The 21,810-nt window shown below is 40.9% G+C and overlaps 1 protein-coding gene across 2 annotated transcripts; it reads right to left on the bottom strand.

The window, feature by feature from the left end:
- Positions 1–1,281: 1,281 nt before the first annotated feature.
- stox2a (storkhead box 2a) lies at positions 1,282–21,316 on the bottom strand. Of its 2 annotated transcripts, none has more exons than XM_010796521.1 (4): positions 20,709–21,316; positions 10,065–10,217; positions 5,601–8,142; positions 1,282–4,051 (listed from the first exon to the last, which is right to left on the bottom strand). In XM_010796521.1, exons 1-4 carry the CDS (start codon positions 21,052–21,054, stop codon positions 3,850–3,852), a joined length of 3,243 nt encoding a protein of 1,080 aa, XP_010794823.1. In that variant the 5' UTR covers positions 21,055–21,316; the 3' UTR covers positions 1,282–3,849. The 2 variants fall into 2 exon arrangements, with proteins under 2 accessions (XP_010794823.1, XP_010794824.1); XM_010796522.1 differs by lacking the exon at positions 20,709–21,316 and adding an exon at positions 11,855–13,173.
- Between the last annotated feature and the right edge of the window lie 494 nt (positions 21,317–21,810).

The following is a 21,810-nucleotide window of genomic DNA, read 5'->3' as shown; positions in this document are numbered from 1 at the left end:
AACATCAGAAACTACAAGTTATTTACAACAAAGAAGACTAAACCGGAGGGTTCATTAATATTACCATTACGAAATAAAATAATATAGTTTAGGGCTAACTAGAAAAAAGATACCAGAACTGATGGAGGGCAAATTAAAACATGACTGACCTGCTTGGAGCATCAACGCTAACTGAAGCTGGACTCGGAGGTGCGACAGCGAAATACACCCCCCGGGTACAAAATAAAGGTATGCATAAACCATAGACTGTAGGCATAAACAAACAAAGGCGGAACCAATTTACATATGAAAAGAATATATAATTTTGGTGAAGAAAATTAAGATTTTCAAGTATACAAATAGCCAAAATAAAAAAGTCATAGAATAGCAATTTTATTTGTAATTGTTTTACAACATTTTGAGCGTATCTCAATATTGGGGGTGATGTGCCCCCCCACCAATGTATATGGTGAATTCGGCCCTGCCATCATCACACCAAGGTGACAATTGTCGGAAGTGACAACCAAATATAAATGTGAGCGGTGTAAACAAGTATTATTAATAATAATAAACAAAGGCTAAATAGGAATTGTGGTTCCTACAGTCTGATGTAATATTATTTAATGGTTTACTTTTAACGTCTCGCTAAGATAGTCGCACTGCGGTGTGCAAAAACAATACTGCGCATGCACAAAGCCTAGTGGGGTTGATTTCCTACGTTTCCCCCTAGCTGGGGGTACACCAAATACTGTTGTAGTCTGAAAAAGTTTGTATCGCATTTGAAGAAGAGAAAGATGTTGATTATCTTTTACAGCTAAGAAGAACTTTATAAAGTTAAACTTGATATCAAACACACACAAAAAAATAGATTTAACGTGGAGTGGATGTCCGAGACCAAAACAGCTAACTGCTAGCTTGCCAGAGAAGACACTTTTACTTTCCGTTTTCTTTAACTTTATTCTGAGGGCATTGCACCTCAAAGCCAGACTTTCAGGATGTCAAGCATCTTTCTGAGAGGATTATTAAACATGAAGGCAGCATGACAACAAGCTGAACCTTGGCAAACATGACACAGGTACGTGTCTGATTAATATCACCTGTGTTAAACTGTGGGAAATATGAAGTATACCGTGATAAATTGGACACATATTTTATCCAAGTACTTGAGGTACTTAATTACTGGGACTGGATACTCCATTTCCTGGTTCTTTATACTTCCAGTACTTCTCAGATACTTTTTACTTCACTACATTCACTACAAGATTCAGAATAATCCTACAACAAAGATACACCAAACAATGATTCATGTGTTGAGATCAAATGTATTAATTTATTGGTTAAATTCACAAGCCAGCCAGAATAAATAGGCCTTTAGTTTAAAAGTGTACACTACTAATTTACTAGTCTATGGGATGAACACATTATCCAATATTTAAATTAATTGTATTTTAAAGAAGGATCGTTATGAAGAATGACTTTCAAAATGAAAAAAAAACTTTCAAAATGTAAAAGAAAAGTGTAATTTTCAAATGTTTACAAAATGTAAAAACTACATCAAGGCTCATAATATTTTTTAGACACATTGACAACAATATGTTCGTTGATCTACATAGATTAAGATCTATGTTTGACCCATTTTAAGATGTTATGGATAAGCCACGACTTACCTTTATAGGATCAGTTAGACGAGCTTCAGGTGTCACACTTTTATGCAACCGGGTGCAACCACACATAGCCACGTGCTGATATACAGCCAGAGGACCACTAGAGGGCGCTCTGTTCAAGCTTTTTAAAGTTGCTCTGAAATGGATCAAATGATGGTGTCTTTTGTCATTTTACTTACAAGGAATGGTTGAAGATTTTAAATGACAGCATGAGTTTCTCTGAGATGAAAACGAAATGTTGATCAAATATGTGTAAAACTCATAAATGTTTTTTTAAATGAGAAATAATACTTTTAATTTGGACTTTTTTTGATGAGAGCATCATGTTGTATATTCATGTTGAAATAACATCATACTAGTTAACTGTGCATGTAGTTTCACAAATTGTCTGACTCTCTCGGGTCCATCTGCAGTCTATGACGACCAACCTTAAGGAACAATTGAACCAACTTAAAAGAAAAAAACAGCAGGTTATGTGATCAAGACAACTATGACTTATACCATCTTATTTCAATGAAGTCAAATATTGTTTGTGCTGCACAAACCATTGAAAAATGACATGAACAAAAGGCAAACTTCATGGACTCGTGTTTGATTAGTGGATTCATCCTGAGACTTTTTATAGACTTTCACTGAGTAAGTACACAATTATTTAGGGGTGCAACTAACAATTGTTGTCATTAATGTGCTAGGTATTTTTACAATAAATTGAGTCATTGTTTTTGCCCCTAACCTGATGAAGAAAAGGCCAATCACATTTCCCTTAGCCCCAGGTTACATATTCAAATTTCCTTCTTTGTCAGTTCAAAGAGCAAATATGGTCCTTTCATATAAGACAAAGAAAAGCAGCAGGTTCACCAGGACATTGGTGAAACATGATTCAAACTATTAATGCATTATTAAAGTAGTTGCTTATTTATTTTCTGTCTATCGACTTATCATACCAGCTCTAAAATGATTAATCCTTAGAACGAATATCTTGGTTACTCTAGGCAATGCACAGACCCCAGTGTCATCAGTATATAAGGAGCTCTTTTCTTAGTAGAAAAATAAAATCAGCTTTATCTGACCATTTAGACATTTTAACTCAAATTCACAACAGCCGCCGAGTCAATATGATGAACTGAACATTTTTAGTTTGCATGTTGTAGAACCTGCTGTAAAAAAGTATTCTCATTCTGTTCACACAACGCCCCATGTTTGTGCTGTTTTGAAATTAAAAGCCTTCCAAAAATCTCAGAATTTCCAACTGTGATGAGACGGATCTCCAGAGGAAGATCATGGGATATGACTGAAAGCTTCAGAACAGCTACAAATCTACTTTGAACGTTTTGTCACCTTTTTTAGAGGTCAATAACTCATTGTATGCTTTAACATGGACACACAAGTCCTTAAAGTGCTCAGGGAATTGTAGGGGTTGATATTTACACTTTTATGATCTCGACAAACTCCGCTTCCTTAAGAACATTATGTGATATCATTGAAAACTCCAGATAAGACAAAAAATGGACCTCATGGTGAGTTTTCTTTTGTGTGTTGTGCATGTGAGGGTGAGGTGGAGCTCATTCTGTCCAAACATCATTTTTGGTCACATAGCATCTTTAATACCACCATTATAATAATTAGGATATCAAAAGTATCGAGTATACATACATCATTTGCATTGCGGTACACAAATCTGAGCTGATTTATGTTTTTATATCTTTCATTCGTTGTTCTCAGGATCAACTTTTATTGTCTCGACATTGTGCTGATACATTGAATCGTCCTGAAGAACTTGACGCTATTTCAGGAAGGAGAACATTTAATTGGACATGTATTGTTAAGTAATATAAAACGTTTTTTTGATATTTCCAAATGTAACTTGAATCCTATAGTCTACTACTTTCCAATACCAATAGTCAAGAATCTTGATATAAGCCAAACTAGAGTCCATGTCACCAAAAATCAAAGTACTTCAGGTAGGTTTCCTCAGTGGTCTTGTAGTTTCTCTTTTTTGCAGTAAAGTTCTTGAAGCTGTGGGAACAGTCTCTTGAAGCCATGCCTGTTTTTGTAACAGTCCCAGTAAATGGATTCTCAGGAGTCTGAAGATGTGTGTTTATGTGAATGTGTGTGTATTGATTGAGGAAAGTGAGGGTCTAAAATGGTGAAGCCCCTCACTTCCTCTGTCCTCCACCACCGTCCATGGTCTCAGTCTGTGCTGCTGTCAGACACTGGTGATGGAGGCCAGGCAGTTCGATGACTTCTGGAGTTTCTCAGGCTGTGTGGTGGGGGGCTCTGGGATGGCGCGAAAGCTGAAAGGCAGTCCGATACTACTGGTGCCGATGTGGCCGGGGCTCAGCGCTGGATTATGCCGTCTATTGCTTTCCACAATGCTGGATGTGTTGGATGCAAGGCTTTCACGTGTCCTGCACAAGAGACAACAGAGAGTCAAGTGTTGGCTTTCAAGATGCAACAACATATCTCACATTGTGTATGGCATTGGTGGTGCTTGGCTAGAAAAACAGAACACCCCTAAAATAAAACTATTTTCAAGTATATCTTGTAGAGCGAAAAAAAGAGGATACAGACTAGTTAGTGAGAAGAAACAAGTGATGTAATCAGGATACTTTTCTACTCTCTTAGATTTAAAGATATTTGATAGAAAGTCTAAGGACAGTTGATCTTGAGTTGCAATGTGGGATCTAGCTTATTTTGAGCTGAGTCTACAGAAATAGCTTGCTGCCTTATACATTTGTTTTTCTTTTGATAAACTAATGTTTGTAGTTGTTCATATAAAGTCGAAACTTTTATTCTCATTTCAAAAATTGTATCCATTTGTCATTTGGCTCAGCTATTTTTGGCGTACATCATAAGCGGATTTTGACCCCCTAGTGGCTGAAATATGTTACAGCATTACTACGTCAAAAACGGTTCCAATACAAATATTTCTTACATCAATATTTTAATAAGGTAGGACACTCGTTAATAATATTGTAGCGTGTTCAAGTAACCAAGGGATATAGTTGTTATCAAATAAGTATAAGATGTGCACAGTTATGATACGTTTTACAGTTATGTAATGCACTGTTGTTAGGGGGAGAGACCGCCCCTTCCATATGGGTGTGTTTGTACGGCGGGCATGGAAAAGTCATACTCAGTGCGGTGAGCGCTGGCTTTATTACTACTGTATCCGTAGCACCCCACGCAATAGTTGGGACTGTGTACTGACGTCAGTAAAAAAGGTTTGCCCCCCCAAGCGCAAATGTCAAACTCCGCCTATGGCGTACATAACATGCATTTGTAAGTTACTTGCATGTTACTATGATTAAGGTCTCTTTCAGTTAATGTTCAAACACAAAATGAAGCAAGCAACATAATGAATACAACAAATTCATTAGCGTTATACTATAATAGATAGCACCATTGGCACTTGACACTAAGAGCTGCTCCAAAAAATAGCAAATCATAAAAATTACTATAAATATAAAAATAAACTTTGTTTCCACTTTCTTAGGTTCACATCTAAAATATAAGGCAATACTACCTCAGTCATTGGATTCACACATTGCTGACAACAATACCATAATCATTATCAGTTCCTTAAATGTGTTTTATAAGCTATATTGTTCGCTTGTATCTAATACGGTGGTCCCTGAGTGTTGAGAGAGTTGAGATCTGATTGAATTGGAAATGAAATAGGTACTACAGATGTGGGCTGAATCCATCCACTGAGAGAAACTGTTAGAGTTGAATTTTCTGACAAAACTGAGCATGTGGACCTTGAGCTAATAATAATAATTATTTGTTTTATCAAAATAAAAGGTTACTTGGCCCTGGAGGGTTGGATGTTTTAAGCCATTTATATTAGCCCCAATGTGTGCCACCTAAAGTTTGCCCTCCACAGTAAGCCCTAAGACGTAAGAAGAGTTCACAGTTCATCATCTTTCATTCGTTATCGATCATTTTCACACAAACCTGGGGGAGTTGAATCCACTATCCACCGTGACACTGCTGCTGTCCATGCTGTCCAAGCGTGCAGAGTGGGCCGACTTCTGGCTGCTGCTGTTCTCCGTCTCCTTGGGGCTGAGTAAGGTCAGGTTGGTCTCCAGTTTTCGCTGCAAATCGTGATCCTTTTCCCGGTCCATGAGCCACTGCATGGTCCCCTCCCCGCCACCACCACTGCCTCCACCGTTACCACCCACTTCCCCATGATCCTTGTTGTCCTCTGCCGTCGCCAACTCTTTGTGCGAGTCCTCCTCTGCCTCTTCCTCTTCTTCATCATCTGATACATTATAATAGTCAAAGGAGGCGGAGGGGACTGTTGGCTCTAAGCAGCTCTGTAAAACTGCCGGTGACGCTGAGGAAGTGGCTGAATTGGAAGGCTGCTGGGGCTCAGGATTGTCTAGGGCCTCTGTTGATTTGGCATGTGAGGCTTTCCGCAATGTGCCGGACTTGGTGTAGCTGCTGTCCACGAAGCCTGTGGACAAGGCATTGTGTGGAGGTTTGAACAAAGTGTCCTTGCTGAAGATCTCTTTCCTCTTGATCGACATACCACCGCCTCCCCCACCGGGATCTACATTGTGTTGGTGTGGCGTCAAACGGGCATTTTGCGCCGGCTCTGGCGTCTGGCTTGGCGTCAGCCGCACTGAGCCATTCTGTCCCTTTGCTGCCGACAAGTCCTCTTTGTACTCCATCGTGTGAGGAGAGGTGAGGTGAGGCGTTTGCCGGTCAGCCGGAGAGCCCTTTCGGAGTCCCCCTGATGAGGTTAATGTGTCATATTCTGATTTTGCCTGAGGCGAAGGGGCAGTTAGGATTGTTTCATTTGACGTATTGCACTGGAAGTACTCATCTGTTGAGGGCTTAGGAGAAAGTCCCATTAGCTCATTGTACGTTGGCAAGCTGTCTCTGCTTTTGTTCCTCTCCATCGTACTCCGAATCCTTGACTCGTCCAAACTCCCTTTCCCCAAATCAGGCACATTAAAATCAGAGTGGAACTTAGCAGCAGAGAACATGATCCTTGAGAAGTGGGAGGACTTCTGCGTGGCGCGCAGGGTGCCGTCGTCAGTGTAGTAATGACTACGCTCCTCCAGAGTGGGTTCAAAGTCTTCTGGCACCCCCAGTGATGGAACCTTGAGGGAGTTGTCCATGGACCGAGAGCGTTCCTTAGCTTGATCTGACCTCTCGTGACGCGACTTCCTGTCCTGATTGTGACTGTGACTTCTCTGCACTCTGGACTGGCACGTCCCGCGCGACGGCTCAGGGAAGGGCATCTCCGTCCGTCTTTTGGCTAGCTCCCCGGACACGTCCCACTCAGGGGTAACAGGGCAGGACGATTCAGTAACGTTGGGGTTGCTATGGACCAGGTATGTTGCGCCTCCACTTCGCCTGCGCTCCAAGGTGTACATGGCCTCCCGAGGCGAGCGAACTAACGAGTGGCTAAAGAAGCGGAAATCCCTTTCCATGAACAAGAGGTCCCAGTTTGAACCCTCGGACGGATCTCCCCTGGAGGTTCTGGGTTTGCTGTGTGAGCGGGATTTACCATGTGTGGCCCTCCTGTGGCCCCTCCCCCTCCTGCTGCGTGCACTGTGGTGGGCTGAAGACCCCGCCTTGTTCTTCTGCGAACGCTCCTCCTCAATCCTCTTCATCACAGCCGTGTGCCTTGCAACGTTCTCAACAGTTAGATCGGGGTTGATTCTGCGGATTATCTCCATCTCCACCTCGCGGGGCATGGCCGTGGTTGGCACTTCCTCGTCACGAAGAGGCCACTCCTCCGGGGGGAACTGAGCTGAGAAGGTGGCAAGCTGCCTCATTTTGTCCTTCTTGAAACTCAGCCTGAAGAGCCTGAGACCGAACCTTTTGGATTGCTTCTCGCCACTGCTGCTGCCACCACTTCCTTCTTTCTTTTTGGTGAGAGTGTCAGTTTTATAAGGAAAAGAAGTGATGCTTTTGCTCTTATCAGCGGGCTCTTGAGGCGGCGGTTGCACGACAGGAGGGGAAGTGGGAGGAGGGGGATGAGGGTATGATGGCGGTTCTCCTCGGTGCTCCTTAGCTGACGTGCTTGGTGGAGTTTCCCCACTCTTGTGATCCTTGGGCGGCTTACTTTGATAAGAATCTCCCCTGTGCTCCTTTGGTGACTTGGTACTGTGAAGTCTGGACGAGTCTTCACGATAGGAGTTGTATGAGTCATTGTGATTCTTGCGAGGAGGCCTCTCTCTCAGGCAGCCAGGTGTAGATGGTGTTACATTACCAGACGGAGGTGAAGTGCATTGCTGAGGTTGCTGCTGCTGCTGTTGTTGCTGTTGACTTTGTTGCTGCTGCTGTGACAGTAGCGGTGAGCGCTCTTGCAGCCGATCATCCAGGTGATACCACTTGTTGTTGGTTCTGATGAGGGACGGAGTGATAAAGTAGGTCTGGGGGGTGACGATGAAGTAGCCCTCTGGAGTTGGGTAGATCTTCCTCTCTCGCACCAGCATGTTCAGGGTATGTCGCAGAACCTCTGAGCTGGGTGTAGGCACACCTGCAAGACAAATACAAATCAGCCACAGTTTTAAAACACATTTAATTTAAAAAACATTGTTATAAAATCATTAAAAATGTAAAAAATACATATATTCTCACACGAGGCATATCCAATATAGGTGCACAAGTAAACCTAAAGTTGGTTAGAATATAAAAAAAATGGAACTAAGCAGTTAAAAAAATGTAAAGGATGAAACTTAACTGAGCTATTGTTTAAACGATCCCCCCTAAATTTCCCATTACATAAAAAAAAAATCTTCTATCATTTTATTCATGCTATATAATGCTTTTTTGTATTTATTTCTCGATGCGCCTTTACATGAAACAATAACTAAACTTGACAAATACAGTGTGTATGGAAACAATGTGATCTCAGAAGAATTTGAGATGAACTTAACTTTGGTTTGGATTCAGCTTGACAGCACATAAACAAATAAATGAATATAAGCTATTAATTTGGGTTCTCTTCTGTTTTTTACAATTTTTTAAATAAATAGTAATGGAAGTGTAAAAGTATTTATTTTTGAATTCTATAAAAGAACAAAAATAATTGCAGATATTTGATGCGCCTCTTTTAGTAAATGCAGTTGAGTTTAACCCAACAATAACACTGAATAACCCAGCTTTTTCTTATATTGACCAACAGCACACAAATCCACATACATGTTTATGTAACACCATGACTTGATATGACTACCTAAGATTTAAGCTGTATGCAAAATTAATAAACACTCTTAAAGATAATTAATCAGTCACCTCAAGAGTTTAGTTTAAATGGCCACGTAAACATTAAAAGTCCATTTGAAATAAAACTATTCATAGCCTTTGTCTGGCATGGCCCTGTGTTGCCTGACATTACATCACCCTGTTTTTTTCTACACAGCAGCGATGCAACCTATAAGTTCAACTCCTTTCCACGCTGGCATTTAGTAGAGGATACATATTTCCTTTTAAACTTGGCTACACAGTGGGTAGCCTTTTTAGTGTTTGGGTAAAACCTCAGATGTTAAACATTGTGTTTGGACACATCTCAAAGAAAATTACTTTTGTGTTAAAACATTACGTCTATTTATTTATTTTAAAATGTCATTTTTGGAACAACGGAACAATTTGGAAACAGAAATCACAGATAATAGTCATACAAATCTTTGAGGGATTAAGCCTGGCCATCCTGCACTTTTAACAAGAGAATCTCCACAATTCAGAATAAATCATTTGTTCACAGGCAATGTCACATACGTATAACAGCACTTGATTAAAACATAGGAAAGGAAGAAGGTAGATGTTTTTGTACTTTTTACACATGTCCGTGGTATGATGTGATATTCAAGTTTAGGACTGCAACCATTTTGTTAACAAAATGTCAGAAAAAAGTAAAACAAATGTACACCATAATTGGTGGTGTACATTTAGGGCAATCAGCTTTAGTTCGCCCCAAAAGTCAACATTTGAAAACTATTCTCTTTACTGTGGTATAAGACAGAGAAAATCAGCAAATCTTAAAAGCTGCTTTAATAGTGTAATAATAAAATGGTCACTATCATGAAAATAGTTGCCAAATAATGTTCTGTTCTAATCGCTTAATCGTTCAATTGTCTCAAATCTATTCCTGTAGAAACATACTGCTGTTTGCTTGTTGGTTGATAGGATGACAGATTTGATTTTGAAGCGAATAATTTGCTTTTCAAACCCGGCTTTTATTTAAGACATTTATACAATTAGGCTGAGGTGATTAACCAACAAATCAGAAGACAATCAACCAGGTATATGCACATTTTTGGATTTATTTCATCACAATTTTAACCTTAGTAGTAACAGTTACTGATTATTCTCTCACATATGCCTCATGGTGTATTCATAAATCAGTTTTTGCATGCTTTAGTGCAGTCGCATGTTATATAAGGAGGTCAGAGGGCGTACCTGGGAAGCTGGCAGTGAGGTGCTCCACCAGAGCCTCCTGGTTCACAGGCTTGTGGGCAGAGTTCATAGCAGAGATGGCCAGGCACAAGATCTCTCCCAGCGGGATGAACTGTGACTGGCTGATAGGTGACATACTGATCGGAGACACGTCACCTGCAGGAGGAGGAGGAGGAGGAGGAAGAGGTGGAGGAGGAGGAGGCACAACTGTTAGATCATGAATGAACAGCAGGCGCAGCGTGTGAAGCTATGATGTAATGGTCAAACGGCAGCAGTTTGCATGCTGCCTCGCTCAGCTCCACCCCTCCTCTCTGTGCTTCCTTACAGCCTCTCTCCCTCCTGTTTCTCGTAGGTTAGCAAAGTGAGGCAGCTGCTGCAGCAACCGTAGTACAAGATCACCTGCATTCCTCCTCATTCAATTCACATCGTCTCACAATCAAGCCATACTGTATATGAACAAAAACATTACTGACTTTAGCGCCACATTTAGAGCTTACACACATTCATTCCCTGTTGCCTTTGTTGCTTTAAGCTGGCTTTGCTGTCAGCAGTAGTGAGTAGTGAGATCATCCTACAACCAGACGGCCCGGCTTCAAGCCTCTCTGAGAGCAAACATCTGCCCCGCTGAAAGGTTGTAGAGCAACACACAAATCCATCGCTGCAGCATCTGTGCTGTGGCTGACCCTGTCCTCTGACCTACATCTGCTGATCGATAGAGAATCAGGCGACACAATGAAGAGAAAATATTCCATCACAGCCTCCATCTTTGATTCCTAACCTAACATTGTGTGTCCTGGTGTTCACAGATATACAAAACAATGATTGCCTCATTGATCACTGTCTTTAGAGTTTTGTAATCATTATACTGTCCACACTTCTTGTACCTGAGCTGCAGTATGAGCAGGGCCCTGCCTCCTCACCACACTCAGCTGAATGGTCAGTTAGGCAACACGATGACGTTATCTCTGCTTAGTATCACAGCCCCTTAAGCTTTCGGTGGCTTTACGAGGCTTTACTCTATTTTTTTTCCTGTAAACACGAGAAAAGCTGCATCTGCCAGTGAATTGGTCGAATACAATCCTGGTCTTGAGCTCTTATTGTATAGTATAGAATAGTATAGTATGCAATAGTAAAGTATCGTACAGGAATGAGGTCGTAGTATTTATGTCTCACATCCTACAAGAAGGCAATAAAGACAGCAGAAAGAAATTCAAATATTTATAATAAAAGGGACAAAAAAGATCAGATGTTCTTGGTAAGGACATGACTTTGTAATGAGATGGCCAAGAAGCCCTCTTTGTAATTTCAACAAATGCCAAATATAAATCTGTCACAAAATTGGGCACAGAGGTGATGCAACTAATAGTTTGGAATAATGCTGAACTATTAGGGACTATACAATTATATACATTCAGATTTGTATACGGGTCATTACATTTGCAGGAAATTTAAGAATATGCTAGGAAGTAAAAAGGTAACACAGATTTGGATCAACAGAAATATAGATTTTAGTATATGTATAATATAGAATTTGAAGACAAGCCAAATGAGGGCCCTATATTGCCTGTAATATAAGGCTTTAGATGAAATCATTCAAAAATATGTTTAATTCTTCTGTTTCTATTTGACTACATTTGATACATTAGAGAAGTGATCAAAGGGGGTCGTTATAATTTCCTTCATAACACAAACATTTTGTTCACTCGGAACTTTGCCCCCAAATCAAACTGTGTCTTTGCCCTGCGTAGAGTGAGAGGGAGGAGCTTCTGTAGGTGGGAGTGTCAACGACTTACCTGGCGCACGATAACTTGGCGGGGACGGAGAGAAATGAGGAGCAGGAGGGGGAGGAAGATGCTGCTTCTGCACACGGATGTCTTTCTCACTACGGGAGAGATTGTGCTCCAGCGGGCGCTCGCTGAGCTCTGAGCTGGGCCAGGCCCGCCGCACATTGCTGCTGCGGTTCTTCTTCATCGTGACCCCTTTACCGGGTGGCCTTCACCCCTAGGGGCTTGGTGGAAGGGGGGAGAGAAAGGGGAAGGAAGGAGGGAGGTGGGAAAGGGGGGGTGTGCAGGGGGAGGTCGACCAACCTCAGGCTCAGTGCCTCCCCCGCATCAGTAAGAACGTCCCGCTAGAGCGATCACACACCAGACATGGCAGGAACCAGTGTGCACCTTCACACACATACACACGTCTCATTTACATCCACGAGAAGGCTACAAACGACCGTGTTCGCACTGAGGGGGGTTGTCATCGGCTGCTGGGCTCTCCCAGGCAGATCTGGAGCGATGGCAGCGGCGGTGGAGGTGCAGGTGATTGCGCGAGGCATCACCCTTTCATCGCCATCAGTCCCAGCCACCATTTGTAGCATCCCCATTTGCATGCGTAGGGAGGCACATTACGTAGCCGCTCTGATGTGGGAGGAGGGAGCAGGAGAGAGGCGGGGGGGGTAGGGGTAGAGATGAGGGAAATGGGGCATTGGAAGTGAGGAGGACGGTGAGGAGAGATTTCAGAGGAGGTTTTGGGATTCGCTTGTTCCTTTTAGAGGGGAAGGTAACAGGGGAAGGAAGGGAGGGAAAGGATGGACGGTCAAATATTCAAAGCTTAAGAGGCCCAATCTTCGACAATAGCTCAATTCACCACAGGAGTGCTCGGCCGATCCCCGGAAAACAAAAGAGCCCACTTAAAAAAAAACACAGAAATAATAGGCTCCATTCACCCTAACGGGCACTGAAACCTCAATAGTATGCCAAGCACCGGAGACGCCACGTTCACCTCCATCTTTATCCGATCAAGCACAAGACCCCATCGTCCTTTCGACAACAGCACACCAGGAGAGGGTGGGGAGAAAAAAATGGAGAGCATAGAAATAAATAAATAAATTTCAAGAATAGATATCCACCGTTTCCCGCAATCCAACGGAAGAAGGTCCCGAGCCTATCGCCGTAGCATCCATTCATTAACAGGGGGGGATGCAAACTCCAGTCAACGGCAAATCTCTTTCAACGCTAATGCTGCAGCTGCTCCCAGCACCTCCAGGAAGGGTGTGTGAGTATGTGTGTGTGTACGCGTATGTGTGTGTGTGTGAGAGAAAGTGTGTATGCGCGCATCCGCCTGCTGCGCGCGATTCTGCGTGAGCATGCATGCGTCTGTGTCTGGGTGATTGAGGCTGAGGGGAGGGGAGGATGCAAGAGAGAGAGGGAGAGGACATAAGGCAGAGAGGAGAGCAAATATCAACAGCTCTTAACACACACAAGAAAAAATAAATATTCATCCCTCAGATGATGTCCGGGGAATATCTCAGTGTCTAAATCTTTGGCTGAATTTCCATCCTCATCTTCCATCCACTCTGCTTCCCTTACACTCTGCTCTTGAAGGATGAGGGGCCCCTTAAACTCCCATCCATTTGTGTCTCACCTGAAGCTAAGGATTTAACAGGGCCCCAAACGGAATTGGTGTCTTTCTCATCACCGCTTCCCACCGGTTGATTAACAACTGTGTGGAGCTGTCAGTGAAAAAAAAACCCCCCAAAGCATCACCTTAAACCCGCTCAGAGTGGCATCTCCTGCAGACTCCTGCTGACTCACATGTGTGGAGTGTGAATGGACGTTTGGAGGGACAGAATACGGAGCAAAGTGAGAGGGCAGGACGGGCCACGGGTGAGGAGGAGGGGGGGGGCGGTGTCACAACCAATCTGCTCCAGTTCACTGATACCAAAGAGAAAGAGGAGAGGAAGGAGGGGTGAGCAGGAGGGAGAGCGACACCACGCCAGCCATTTTATTTCTCAGTAGTGCTGCAACAGCCTTTGTTGCCATGACAACGCAAGCCGATGATCTCATAGCTGTTACCTTTGAGTGCTGTTCCCTTAAAGGGCCAGCGACCCAAGATAGAAGCAGACAGACGGGACATAGACGAGCACTCAAACCGTCTGTTATACGGACAGAGAATACTCCTGCATCGCTGCTGAAACATCGACGTCTCTCAGCAGTTATCCTCCGACAACTACAGGACAATATCACTGACCAGAGGAATAAATATCCAGATGACCTGATAGTGGCAAGACATTACAAATACAATATGTATCAATTCTACAATGATTTACTAGATATCCCATAGAAAAATCCTGCTATTAGAGTGAAAACAAATAGTTGTTCAATTGATTAGTCAGTCGACAAAAATGAATATGAAGCAAAATGTATTTACTTCCCACTTCACACCTCACATATTAAGATTGAATATTTTGGAGGAAATACATTTATATATAACAGCTAACAGGATTATTTTGGGTTGTGGGGAACTGTGATGACATTTTTTTTTTTTTTTAACAACGGGAATAAAAGATAACTTTCAGAATAGATTTAAATGACTTTCTTTTTACCATGTTTATCATTTAAAGTATTGGCATTTTAAGGTTTGCTTATTAGCCAAAACACAAATTGCAGCTGAGCAGAGTTGGGCGATATGGAGTAATAACATTTCATGATATATCTGACCAAATATATAACTATCCATACTGTAGGGTTGAATACTCGTGTTTTCAAAAATGATTTATGAGCAAAGATGAATTAACTAAGCAGGTAAAGATGGAGAGTTTGGTGGGTTCTTAGAATAACGTTACAGTAAGGCAGCTAGCTAAAGACAGCAGTTATACCATATTGCAATATCCAGAATCTAAGATGATATCAAGTGTCCTGTTCCCATATCGATATCATATTTGCATATTGAGTATTAGATGGATTATGATGGAGTAGTCCTGAGCTGTGCCAGTAAAGGATTTGTGGCCTGTTACAACTTCCTTGCAAACAGGACCATTCCTGCCGGTGGTCTGCCCTCCAGTGGAGCATTTATGACAACACATGTTTTCAAAAGTAAACTCTCCAGGCTGAATAAAGAGACTGAGGAGGTTTTGCCACAACAGCCTACAAAACACTCCTGACATTAGGATATACGGCAACAAATCTCTCTCTGCTGAGTTTAACATTTCCCCCGATTCTCTACTGGGACCCTCCCTTTCCTTCCAGTGGAGAACCCCGGCTACAGCAGGGAATGCAGTGCCATAGTGTTTTCCTGAACAAATGCTCCACTTTTCCTTCCTTTCGAGCAGACACTCCTCCCAGTCTATTGTTCATACCCTGCTCACAGACGCAAAGTCCCTCAGTTAATCAGATTGAATGTCAGTATTAAAAAACACTTGGTTTCCACACAGTTTAAAATCCACAACTTTGGTCTAAGAGTTGTAATCCAGCTACTTTTTCATAATAGTAAAAGTGTGGTTATCAACATGCATTGCTAGCCAACTAAGACTTCAAGAAAACTCATAAAATCTAGATATGTCTTATTATTATTTACTAGTAATGGACATTTTATTTTAGTCTATCCTGTTTCCCTAAAATAGTCTAACTTAAAGACAATAGTGTTGTATTAATTAGCACATATGCATTATAGGCCAAATGCTCACCTCCTTCAGACAGTTAATGAACAACTAATGGTGAAACCGTGTCTGAACTAAGTTTGAACTTGTCTTGTAAACTCAAATCTTGACACTAAGGCTGTATGCAAGAGAATACACCCTGCAGTGATTTTCATCTGTATAGAATTATTATCACTTTAAGACATTTTCTAAAAATGTTTTGCATGCTAGGACTGTTTCAAGTGATCTGGACTCGGTGAAAAAAGTTAAAGTTTAACTCCTGGTTGAATTCACATGAGGTTACTGGTAAACTAAAGATTGATTATGTTTCCTAATAATGTGTTTAAATGCATTGCAATGATTAAATTGTTTCACCATTGGTTCCATTCTGAGATATTTGACAAGTTAATACCTCTCCTGCTTTGGGCTTCTTGTTGGGGAAACTGGATAACTTCTATATAACAAACATATATCAGTATATAAATTGCATGAGAACCAACTGCATACGCTCCATTGGTTTTGGCATTATAGAGTCTGGTGAGTTATTAGCTAGAGGACAAACATTCCACAGCTTATCGGTGTTTGCTTTAGTAGTGTCAGTGAAGTTAACGTCACTTTGTCTGATGGACAGACAAAAAAAGCGGCGCCAAAAAAGTTCACAATCTATTTTAAAATGTACCTTTTGATTATTAAAGCTATTAAATCCAATACAATCAATAGAGCTCAATGCAGAAATGTGATAACATGGACGGAGCATTACAAGTGTTTGAACAGTCATTACAATCTAGTTCAATCTGAACAATCAAGACTCTGCTGGGTAGTAGCAGCCGGTACCACAAGTTGACTTGAGACAAACAAACTGTTAAATACCAAACTTTTAGTTATATCTGTTAACTATAGTATTTACAGATACTCAAACACTACCACACCTCATGGTTTTCTGCAGTGTGTATTAGTGTAGTAAATGTAAACAAAACTGTAGCTTTGCATGTGAAATATGAAAGATTTCATGTGTAAATCAACACCTCTGCTCATTTTCTTGGAAGGTTTTTGATTCATTTTTCAAAAATGTACCAATTTGTTATAATGGACCCTACCCAACTTTAAATATGCTGAATTTACTGTGTAAGTTGGCACCACTGCTCTCTTCTCCAAAGGCCCGGTTCCAGATCAAAATGACTCAGGGTGCATCTGAGATTAGAGAGGGTGCAGTGGTAAAAAGTGCTATTTTTATAAGTGGGGATTGGACCTAACCTCCTCCACGGGGGTCCTCACCTCCTCTTGGGGGGTCCGGGGGCATGCTCCCCCGGGAAGATTTTTTTTAAATATTGAAGTTAAAAGCATCACTCTGGTGCACTTTGAGAGCAAAATGAAGAGATCTATGGATACATCTCTCAACACCCAGATGAAACAGAACTGTAAGCAGATTTACTTTTTCTTTATGGATATTTTACAAATCACCCTTTTAAACTTCATTCTTGTTTTACTGTCATATAGTATTTCATTTTTAGTGAGTGAGTTACTCAGATGAGTACCAGGAGACAGCGGTTGGTACTCTGGTACAGTCGTGGTGAAGGCATNTGGCCAACACAAATAGTCGGGGTGCTGTGGGGTAGCTTGACATTTCATAGAGGGTGCTCAAACATTTAGGGTTTCCCATTATTGTACCGGTCGCTACAGTGGAATTTTCTACTGCAACAATCCCCACGCATATACACAGTGTGACAGTTACAATGAAGGCTCGAGGCATATAGGTGTAAGCAGGGGTAAAGTGCTAGGTGATGTGTGGACCTCACATAGGGGGGTCCGGGGGTATGCTCCCCCAAGAAGATTTATTTTTAAATATTGAAGTTAAATGCATCAATCTGGTGCACTTTGAGAGCAAAATGAAGAGATCTATGGATACATCTCTCAACACCCATATGAAACAGAACTGTAAGCAGATTTACTTTTTCTTTATGGATATTTTACAAATCACCCTTTTAAACTTCATTCTTGTTTTACTGTCATATAGTATTTCATTTTTAGTGAGTGAGTTACTCAGATGAGTACCAGGAGACAGCGGTTGGTACTCTGGTACAGTCGTGGTGAAGGCATCCGACGTACTTGAACCGAAATGCATAGCAGAAGATGGCTTTTTTTTTTACATGAATATTCTAGCCAATCTCTGTTTTTAAACCATGAGCTGCAAAATGAGCACCTTACCCCACTGTACAGGCGAGTTTGGTACTTTTTTAAATATACCTGGGCTGGCTCTGTTTTGCCGAGGTCCCCTTGCACTTGCGGGCCACCGAGGGGTGGCGGTGTTTGGGGTAAAGAAGACGGCTACGGCTGCTCCCCCTCCGTGGGCGAGGCGGGCAAAGCCGGCGAGTCGGGCGGGAGGACGTTAGTGTCCACGACAGTGACCACGTCATGTCCCCATGATCTGAACTGTTATTACCTGCAGTAGATGCAGTGTTACTGCTGGCGATAAGGGCTGGTTGTTTTAACCATTTTCTGATGTCTATCATTGACTATATTCTTCTTCTTATTATTATTATTATTATTATTACTACAATTATTATTATTGTTAATATATATGTAATATTTTTCACTTTAGATTTTTTTTTTTTTCACTTTGATTTTTTTTTTTTTTTTTTTACTTTTCATTTTTCAAATGAGGGTGCATAACGACTCAACTTATGCACCCCCGTAGAACCGGGCCTGCTTCTCCAGCAATGTCATGTTTCTCTGTTTCGTCAAGTGTAATAATATGTGTTATCAATATGTTCCCCCCTAAAACACTCGTAGAAATCCTGCTTAATGCCTTTTGAATTCCAGGACAAATGCATCAAGTAAAATGTAATGATATTAGCCGTGATTGGACCGACGTACAAGGGACTCAATACGGTGATCAAGCATCGAGTATTTTCTGTCTTTTTGTGTTTTCTCAGCTACTGTAGATGCTTCTCATCTATGACACTGACAATCTAAACGGAGGCTCACATAAATAAGGTATTCTATGACATTCTGCACGCCTCTCTCATTTGCACACACACACAATCACAGTCAGATAAGAAAGGTTGTGAGGCCAGTTTGATGTGTGCAGCAGTTGGAATAGACAATACCTCAATTCGTCCAAACCTGTCTCAGCACATACATGAGTTATAGCCTCGTCAGAAGAAGAGGAGTATGAGTGTGGGAATGAATCCCTGTCTTCTCTTTTCTGTGTGAGTAAGTCTACCTGATATGAATTAGGTGAGGTTATAAGGTTAGATGCTGCCTAAACACTCTCTCATCGGACTAGCTACGACTAGTTTCATGCAACTGCTTTTTCTTAACTCACCGATACATTATAACCTCAAGGGGAATTATTTTCACAGAGCCACAAACCGCAGATAAAACTGTCAGAAGGGTATTTTTTTTTAAAGGCAACAGTCTCATAAACAAACATTGAGAAACTCTTTAGTCTATTATGTCAATTAAGAAAAAGTCCACATCTCAGTCTTGTCAGGCAGCCTGATTAAGACCCTGAACGAAAAAAGTAGTTGAAATGAAAAAGCGGTCTTCTATTTAGAGAGATTGAGTTTAGAGCTTGTTTTTCCTCTCTGGTTCTTTGTGACTGTGGCACTTAGTTTGAAGGTGAAGTAACAAAAGAACTCAAGATATTTTTTACAAGGTAGACCGAGGACAAAACCGCATGCATTCGTTGCGAACAAGGTCTAATTCTTTTTAACACTTGCAAGTATTAATAAAAAATCCTTAATTATAACTTTAAAGTCTCTTAAAATAGTTGGTGTCTCTTTTAGTGCTTGGTTTGCAGTTAATTCCATTATTAAGGTGCACAATGTCTGAAATGGGGCTTAAACGAAAAACAATTCAAGTGTGCAGCTATTTCTTATTGTTCTGGGATTTTATGGTGTAAAACCCTAAGACCTTTGTTTATATCTTAAGTCTTTAGGGAGTTATCTTTGTTACTTCAGTCATTTCGAGTCAAAGTTTAATGTCTCAGTAAATAAATATTCACAGTATAGGGGGTAATACAGCAATGTAACATAACCCTACCAGAATTCAAAGTTTAAATCACTTAATGTTGTATCATCCAGACAGATTACGTTGTTATAGGCCAAATCTGTCAGGTTTAAAGTACATTTACTTAAGCACTTTACTGAGGTTCAAATTTAAGGATACTTTTACTTCACTTGAGTATTTACATGTTATGCTACTTTATACTTTTACTTTTGGAGGCAATTTTGACAAATGTTTTACTCCACTCTTAAAAAAAATATGTATTTAGTTACTAGCTACTTTGCAGTATGGATTTATCATAGCGAATATAAATAAAACAATACATTATTATGTATTATTATAGGTTAAATTACCTCATATCTATCTACCGCTACCAGTATATAAAGTAAAATATAAGCTCCACCTTCACCAAGTGCAACATTGACATTAATGCATTTATGATTAAAATACAAAAATGTAATTTTTTTAAATCATGGGCCAAACTGGAAATGTTGTATACATCAAGTATATTTTGATGCCAATACTTTTTTGTTTTCCTTGAGTACAATTTTGGGTACCACTTCACAATAAGACTACCCTTATAAAGGATTCATAACGGGTTTATAATTAGGTTATGAATTAGGTTGTAAACACTTTATTAATCATTAAGAACCATTTATAAAACAGTTCTAACATAGTTTTCAAACATCAACATAGGCTAACCGTTTGGCAAGATGACTAAGCCTTATATTGGCTACTTAGCGGGAATCAACGTAGTCAACAACAGATACCAAGGATGCTGGCTGATGAAGAAGTAAGCTAAGTAGCCAATATAAGACTTGGCAGTACAGATAAATGTGGGCTCACTATTTGGCAAGATGACTAAGCCTTATATCGAGAATCAACTCAGTGAACAACAGATACCAAGGATACTGGCTGATGAAGAAGATGAAGTAAGCTAAGTAGCCAATATCAGACTTAGCAGTACAGATAAATGTGGGCTCACTATTTGGCAAGCAACCAGTCACAGTTGCCCTGTTTATCTCATGTCTTATAAAAGCTTATTAATGATTAATAAAGTGTTCACAACCTAATTAATAAATGAATTACAAACTATTCGTAAACCCTTTATAAGGGTAGTCTTATTGTAAAGTGGTACCCAATTTTGAATACATTACTTTAACTTGTAACAGAGCATTTTTTACAATGTAGATAAAATATCTGAGTACTTCCCTCACTCCAAGCATACCCACCTATGAACTGGATGTCGTAGCCCTGCGGTGCTTTGAGGGTCCGCCTGGTCCATCCGTTCCTGAGCACCTGCAGGTGAACCTCTTGTCCCTGAATCAGCAGCACGTGCTCATCTATCCATCCGAGGAAGAAGATCTCGGTCAGTGCCAGGGTCAGAGCCTTGTTCCAGAAGTGCTGCATGTTTACGGCTTTGAAATTAGCGAACACCTCGTAGCCGGTGACCCGTTGCTGTAACTTCGGTGGTGATGAAAATGATGATGATGATGGGGGGTCCGGTTCATCTTCTCCGCCGAGCTGCGACAGCACCAGAGCCACAGAGTGAGGAGTGACCTGTAGGAACTTCTCCATTCCTGCTTCAGGCAAAGTTAACGACGGACCGTATCAAAACAAATATTACACTCACTATAAAACGGTGTTTTGTCCGCGCATGTCTTAATTTTCTATCCCCAAACTGCCTGATAATCTCAACAGGTTTCCACATATTTAAAGCAATGGATTACAGAGTAAAAGAAAACCGCATGAACTTATTCGGAGTTTGCAGAACGACGTTGAAAATAAGCATAAGTACAGGTGCTCCATGTAAAATCAGGGAAATTAGCAACATGACACACCGTCCTCTGCAGCCAACTAAACCCGACTGTCAGAGAGTATTAGGGACTATTTTCAGCGACAAAGAGGCGAGGACTAGTGCTGCGTTCAAGGACCACACGTAAACTCCTACTTTACACTTAGCAAGATCAATGATCATCAGTGTCAGGCCTCTTCGTTAGAAATGGTTGACCGGGCCTAAAACACCAAAACAAGTTTTGTAGATTGGCTTTAACTGCACAATCAAATTACGAACAAGTGAAATAAAAAGAGAAACATACAACCGCATATTTAGTGCAATATAAACGTAACTATTTTTAACGTTATTGCTTTATTGTCCCCAAAGGGCAAGTTGTCTTGCTTTAAGTTAACACAAGTCAGTAAGAATAATAGTCATATAAATAACACAAATATCTAAAAGGCACTTAAAGAAAACCATAGAGGTGAAACATCACCATAAAAAATGTTTTTAAAAGTATATATAATTGCTGTACTAGATTGCATTATTTTGTACAG

The sequence above is a fragment of the Notothenia coriiceps genome, unplaced genomic scaffold (assembly GCF_000735185.1).
Source record: "Notothenia coriiceps isolate Sejong01 unplaced genomic scaffold, NC01 NC01_scaffold00037250, whole genome shotgun sequence".
In the NCBI taxonomy this organism is placed as follows: Eukaryota; Metazoa; Chordata; class Actinopteri; order Perciformes; family Nototheniidae; genus Notothenia; species Notothenia coriiceps.
This window is presented reverse-complemented; position numbering and strand designations above follow the sequence as displayed.

Bases quoted from the DNA above. Each gene is read 5' to 3' on its own strand.
- stox2a (XM_010796521.1), bottom strand. From the start codon at position 21,054: ATGGAGAAGTTCCTACAGGTCACTCCTCACTCTGTGGCTCTGGTGCTG. The intron at 8,143-10,064 runs GTACGCCCTCTG...TTTGTCTTGCAG, and splicing joins CCTCACTGCCAGCTTCCCAG to GTGTGCCTACACCCAGCTCA. The intron at 4,052-5,600 runs GTTTGTGTGAAA...TCTCTTGTGCAG, and splicing joins AGTGGATTCAACTCCCCCAG to GACACGTGAAAGCCTTGCAT.